Source organism: Seriola aureovittata, chromosome 23, assembly GCF_021018895.1.
Source record: "Seriola aureovittata isolate HTS-2021-v1 ecotype China chromosome 23, ASM2101889v1, whole genome shotgun sequence".
In the NCBI taxonomy this organism is placed as follows: domain Eukaryota; kingdom Metazoa; phylum Chordata; class Actinopteri; order Carangiformes; family Carangidae; genus Seriola; species Seriola aureovittata.
Genome location: NC_079386.1, coordinates 11,124,061 through 11,131,272, shown reverse-complemented (window position 1 = coordinate 11,131,272; position 7,212 = coordinate 11,124,061). Strand labels below are relative to the sequence as shown.

The window sequence follows — 7,212 nt, the reverse complement described above, 5'->3', positions numbered from 1 at the left end:
AAGAGAGAGAAGGAGGTCTGAGAGCTCACCCACTAAACACCATGTTGGTCAAATTACCGGTAAGACGAGTGATTAAGTCCACTGGCAACCCGCCAACCTTGAGTGCAAATGATCTTATCAATGGGAATGGTGAATGTGACTAACATGGCTAAAAAGGCTTTGTGGATTAACAATCAGGCTGGTTTTTCTTCCACAATAAAGTGTGACATCTGCGCTGTGGTCGCAGCCTCTACGAGCGACTGTGTGTGAGTCAAAGGCGGGGAGTGTGTGAGGGGCATGAGCCGGCCTGTGTCTGTGGCATTTCATGCAGATGTTCACACTTGCCTCAGCCAGTAAATTGTAGTGTCTTCCACTCTTCTTCTCCCCCCCGTAGATCAGTAGCACTGTTGTTTTTGTGTCTTAGGCCTGTCACTTTTGAACAATTGTCCCTATTACATCACTCAAAAGGAAACTTAGCAGCCGGTCACAGAAACAAAAGAAACCACAAGTCCTTTTGTTGTTTGACTTTTTTCCTTTTAGTCAGATTTTTTTTTTCTCAAGCAACAGAAGTAAAACTGCCTACATCAATGGCAAATCTCACAATATTCCCATTCAGTACCATCCCTCAGGGGAACAGGAGGAAGGGATAAAACAATTTAGATCAGCAGCAGCACTTTTCCTGCACATTTTATGAATATCTCTACACTCAACAACGCAATGAATGAAATCATGCAGCCACTTAAACTGTCGAACCCCCCTTCGTCTGAGCTCTCCCGAAGGAACTTTATTCACGATATGTGGCTGTGACTATCGAGAACCTCGCTACGGGCAGTCAATGCAAAAAAGGAAAATTTCCAGACTGTAGGCAGTTTGACAGTAAAAACGTGGTTCACTGAAAAGTTCATGAGACGCTCAGGGCTGGAAGGGAGCTCTAAATGGCAGGATAATAATGTCTGCTAGTCAGGACTGAAAGCAAGTCTGTGCGCTTTCTTTCTAAACTACAAGTACCTTCAAGCATATCTGTTTTGGCGGAAAACTGCTCAGTCTCAATACAAGAACATCTCCAAAATACATGAGAAACATTTTAACTCATCATCATGTGTTTGCCTGCTTGAAAGCAAACATTTTGGCTTTATGTGGTGAACATGGTTTGAAGTCCAATTGTTGTTTTTTTTCCACTTCTGCATTTCTAACTGCTATTAGGGGCAATTCCAACCACAGATCCCAATCTGCTCGTAATAAAGCTGCATTGTTATGCTCTAGGCCCCCCGACAGTCATGTGACCAGAGTGAGAAAGTTCATGAACTTCCCAAAGCAGGCAGGCAGGCAGGCAAACACATGAGTACAATTTGGAGCTACATAGATGCACATGTATTCAGACATTTAGACATTTTGTTGTTGCTGTTTTTCATGGTGGCCTTTTCTTTCTCTTCATGCATTTCTTCATAATGCTCGGGTCAAAGTCATAGGAAAATTCAAGGTTAAAGCATACGCAAGTCTTCACAATGACCTTTATCTCCAAGAGTCACATCAGCAGACTGCGAGGCGAGATATGTCACAGTTCCTCCCCCCGCTGCAAAAGAAAACAACGGCGGAACACAAAAGGTTACATAATTAAAACAAAACAAAGCAATACGTCCGGACTTGAGAGCTAAAAGGTTGCTTCTTGAGGTGCTGTTGGAGAGGACAACAGCTTAGTCCTTTTTTTTTTTTTCTTGTTGTTGTGATTTGGCACTGAAGGCCCTGCAATGATAAAGTCCTCTGTTACCGACAAAGTGAAACAGTCCAAAACTCCTCCGATTAGGGCCATGGCTGTCAGTCAAGTCATCTGATAGATCATTGTCACACCGAACAAACAGGAACAAGTAATTTCATGAGAACTGTACAGCCAAAAGAGACAAAAATAGAGACAAAAATAGACTTGATATATTCTGCTAGGACAGCCCTATTAGTGCTAGCTGCTAAGACGGGGCAGAGAGACAGACAGGCAAATAGGACAGACAGGCACTTAAGTGCTGATGCATAGCGGAGATTAAAGTAAGAGCTAAGCAAAAGAGATAGAGGAGGGAGGGAAGGAGATAGAAACAGAGAGTCTTAAATAAGGATTTAGGGTCAAAGCACTTTCAATTCAACCAGTTTAAAAATCAAAAAGTGTAAAAACTTTCCTCTTAAAATGTTTGGTACCTTAATGTATAAAATAAGTGAGGACAAATGAGCAGTTTTCATACTGACAGAATTGAAATAACAACTGACCCCCTTTCCAGCGCTAGAAGCAGTGTGCTGACCGCTACAAAGCTAGCATTAGCATGGCTATTGATAGGGTCTCTATCCTTAGCTGTATGTACCGTATGTTATTTAGCATCCTGAGATGAAGGGGATTAAGTGAGTGTCTGGAGCTAATAGCATTAATGGGATTGCTTGGCTCTATATCAGGGGTCTCATCCTGAGCTGTGGTCAGCAGGACAGTGAATTTACGTCCTGGCATAATGCTAATATGTTAATCTGACCTAGCCGGCTTTAGCTAGCTAGCAAGCTACTGTATCCCCCTGCTGTAAGTGCCTTTTGTTTCAGGCTTGTGTGTTTAATACTTTCGGTGTATGGCTCTGTTTAAAAGTTAGGAGGGAAAGAAAAAGGAAATTGACAGAATAAAAGCGACATCCGCAAGTTATAACGAGCAGTAAGTCAACAGCAGCTATGCTAATATTTCTCACAGTAGACAAGAAGGCCAGCAGATTGCTAGTACCATTATCATCATTTATGTTAGCAAAAATGCCGCGTTCATGTCATAACGGATTTATCGTTTATTATTATTATATCATTTGCATCAACTTGTAAGTTTCAATTGTGAATGGGGAAATTTAAGATTTTACAGGCACTTAGAAGTACCTATAATCTAGAAAAGAGATACCTCACATCAGCCAAAATCCTTCATTCAAGTTAAATAAACCCAAATTTAATGTTTAGTGTTGACCATGCATAACCCTCGCACGACCAACTCGTCGCTTGCAAGTCGTTAGCACAGCACTCTGTCCAATCTCTACCATCCATCTGATATGACCTGAACGCGGCAAAAGCTCACACCAGTGCTACCCACATTTATATATATCCTCTGCTGCATTTTTTTTTGTAACTACATCAAATTAAGCACGAAAAAAAAAGAACCCAAAGCTTCAGTTAGTCGAGGCTAAGTTGAAGTTCTTTGTAAAACAGCTACAGTCTGAAAATGAGGCACTTTTTGAGCAGATATATAGTTCTATATATTTTCTTTTTCATACACTTAAAAGTCAGCCACCATTGTACTCTTTATGATTAGAGTTTTTCACTTGGAAGAAAACAAAAAAGAAACACCATTCTCCATTTTTTGTACCCTTCTCTGATTGGCTTTCACTCAAGGAATGAGAGCAGCAAATATCTTTTCAAGAATGTCATTTGGCACACATCCCCGTTGGTTTCCACAACCAACAAGATGAAAGTGGAAGAAAAAAAAAGAAAAAGAAAAAAAAAAAAAGGAAAGAACCATTTTCCATCAGTCTCTGTGAAAGTGCTTCAGGGGCGTGTCCGATGCAGCTGCTCTCTTGATGTGATTGGTTGTCACAAAAGGAACAGGCGGGGCTTTGAAGCGCTCTGAGCGGTACCAGATTCAGATTCAGTTTCCCAAAGGACGACGCACTGACATCAGCACTCTGGAGGAAAAAAAGAGACACACACAAAGAAAGGGGAAATGGTTTGGTTAGATACAGAGTAAATGATAACTCAGATATGAAGAAGAAATAAATATTATGACATGTATATACAGTGTCTGTTGCTTATCAGGTTAATTATAATATCTAATGTAAGATATCAGTGTCTGCTTATCGGCCCTGGAACACAGTGACCCTACAGCAAACAACAGGAATATACAATACAGTCAAACACGCCTGAAAGACTTTCAGGATGAAAGTGATAAAAAGAACAGCGGGGAAAGAGAAAGCGAGGACACCTATTGCTGCAGGCACAGAATCATGTGTGTGTGTGTGTGTGTGTGTGCGCGCGCCAGTGTGATGGAAAACCAGAGATCCAGAAAACATGTCAGGTTTTTCTGGCAATTTCAGCCCTTCGCATCACACTGGACATGTGAGCACACAGGTACGCATCGTCAGGAAAATGTCACTACCGTAATGCTTCAAAATGTCACATCTGACCGACACATATGACTCTGTCCCGGCCTTGTTTGCACAGTTGAAAGGATTAGCAGGAATGCAGACTTGATGATAACTCTGCTCCAGAGTAGAGAGGAATCACATGGCGTCGTGCAGCATCTGTTTGTTTCAAGGCCCCTATATGTTGGTGTCTGAACAGGATAATTTGCAGTTGAAAAATAAACTTGGCGGTGCTCTTTCGTAATGAACGATATAGCTGCCATAAGCTAATATCAGCAGCTACACAATGTCTCAACAAAATGTCTAGTGTGTACCATTTTATTTTCCTTTCCTTCTCTCACCTAGTTTAACAACATCTATGACATGCTCCAGAAGGCCCATCTACCTGCACACAATAGTAAACACAAGATGAATGAAGAAGGAGGGACAAGTTTGTCTGTAGTGTGACATGTCTCTCGTCAAAATCAAGAATTTGTTCTCTATGATCAGTTAATCTGATCTGGGACAAATTCTCATCAGAATATGAAATGAAATGATGCATAAAAACATGGGCTGATCTGACACTGTGCAAATCTGACATGCCTCAAAGTGATGTCCTACAGTCTGACACAGATTTTATTAGACCAGTCTAAACCAGTGTGGCATGCAATTAACCTACAAGACTGCAGTCATCACATAGTGTGTTAAACCAATGACGATCTTATGCTGCTGTTCAGATTGAGGTATTGTTGAATGAGTATTGTTGAATGCGTGCAGCATAATTACTTTGTCACACAGGTGGAAGTCACGTATGTAACAATGTTCTAACTAAAGAGTGAATGGAAAATGCTTAATAGTGGGTGGTTGAGTTCGCAATGAAAGCAGGCTCATAACTACTATAAAGATTAGTCAGTGCCCTTTAAACTGGGTTACTTTCTGTCAAATGTGATGACTCACAACAAAGGCACTCAGGCAGCCGTCAGCCAAAATAACAAATCCACAAAGCTCGTAAAGAGAACAGCCTCAGAGAGAGTTCCCTCTGTCTCTTCCCTAAAATTTCCCAGCAGTGCTTGACTCTCTAATTGCACGAGGGTACTCTACATTTACGCCCCTCCCTCTCTCTCTAGTTTGTCTTCTTCCTGGTGCAGTGAGCTATATTTAGTCCCCCTCAGCACAGACGGTGCCCGCCAGCCAGCCAAGCCATGGCGGCCTAAAGCAGAGCAGAGCGGAGAAGAGCGGAGAGGAGCAGCTCCCCTCATTCAGGCATCCAGCTCGAAAAACAGCAACACAAACAATCAAACCAGCCAACCAAAGGGACCGGAGGAGACAGGCTGGACACGCACTGGTGCACTGCCATGAACACACACATGCAAACTCTCATGAAACCGGGCACACGAAGCAATTCAGAGGAAGATACCATAATAATGTGGATGACATTCACTTAATGATGACCTTTCTCCAAACACAGACATGGAAAATTATACACAGAAACATGTCTAACAACTGTACACTGCCTCATCCTCAAACACAGACACTCTTATATGCAGCTACACAGGAAACGTTTCCTCTTCTGGTCACACAAATCAAATATTGCGCCTTCTTATTTTCCCTGAGCTTCCCCATCCATTGGTTTGACTCTCCCTTGGCGGTTTGTCTATTGATCTCATTCATTTCCCTGCATCGTTTCTCCATCTGTGGGAAAATCGATCTAATAATGACTGTGGTAGCGAATGTGTGAGTGTATGTGTGTTTCTCTTCCCCTTCCTCTCCCAGACTGTTTAAATCAAGAGGTTAGACAAGGCTATCTGCCTCCGCAGTCCGTGTCTAGCCAATAACTGTTCTCTAGCCGCCTGTGTGTGTGTGCATGTGTGTGTGTGTGTAATTAGGAGAGTCTGGGTCTATGTGATGTCTCAATCGAGGGCTGCCTAAAATTGAAAGACACCCTGTTCTCTGGTCGTAAATCGAGTGTGTCAGTCTGTCATTTTCATGCTGCCCCAGCTCCCACAAGACACGGAGCCGGTCTATGCAACGTGATGTGAGTCACTGAGTTCACTGGTCACTCAGTCGGTTTGGGTTAAATCACGTTTTATATATAAGGAAAGTGCTCGGATCGACATTAGAGCTGTTAGAGACCGTCATATGGTTACAATAAATGAAAACAGAGGTTGAAGAAAGGAAAAGAAAAGAGTACAAAACAGCAGAAAAACACCAGCAATGTTGGATTTATTGGATGCCAAACAGCATGAGGGCAACAAGCGTGAGCCTATGGTAGGTTCTATGAACTTCACATTTGAAAAGATGAATGAGAATCACTGGAAATCCCCGTTGGGTTTATCACTGCATCTCATCTTTTTACAAGCATCTCATAAGCCTCAGGGCAAATTCCTTGGATATGTCAATCTGTGCTTTGGATTCAGGCAAAAAAATAAATAAATAATAATAAAAAATCCTGTGGTTCGCAGGATTTATCTCCACATGCAGGACTTAGGTTCCAGCGCCATGTCAGCAAGCATCCAACCTGCGGAGATGTCTTTGTGCAAGATACCAAATTCCTTCCAACTCAACAGTGTAGCCAACCCCCGACCTTTGACCTACACCCTGAGGGGAAGCAAAGAACTTTCTCCTGGAAATCATTAAGGAATTACATTAATATAAGGATGTGAAAATCCCCACAATCCCACTCAAACTGTTTTTCCACAATGGCAGCAATTTCTGGTGCCAGCGACCTTAGCTCTTTCAATCCCCCAGTACTGTTATTATACTTCCATTAAATCATCTATCCTGCGAGCGGGCAAGTGGGTAAGAGGTAGAACGGCGCAACATGAGCCGTAATCCAGCGTCAAGACAGCTGCAAGTACAAGGAATGAACACTGGCAGACGGAGGCAGCAGGATAGCTCCTGTGTCACCTCATTTAATTTCTTCCAATGACGCCAGAAAGTCTGCCGGTTATGAAGCTATAATGTTCGCAGTCTGACCACAGAGTTTGTGTCCGATTTCACAGTTCTTATTTGTTAGTCACGAACCTGGCACATCTTTGGATGACAATTCGGTTGGAGTGGTACCCCACCCAAAACCTATCTGTGGGTATTAAACACTTTCGTCCTGTCGGCTTCA

General features: G+C 42.5%; 1 protein-coding gene across 1 annotated transcript in view; it reads right to left on the bottom strand.

Annotated features, from left to right (window-relative positions):
- Positions 1-491: 491 nt before the first annotated feature.
- Positions 492-7,212, bottom strand: part of si:ch73-335l21.1 (insulin receptor substrate 1-B) — a 49,382-nt gene continuing 42,661 nt past the window's right edge. The window contains exon 4 of the mRNA XM_056369817.1: positions 492-3,662. Coding sequence (XP_056225792.1) covers positions 3,655-3,662 — 8 coding nt within the window. The 3' untranslated portion in view covers positions 492-3,654. The remainder of the gene's footprint in view (positions 3,663-7,212) is intronic.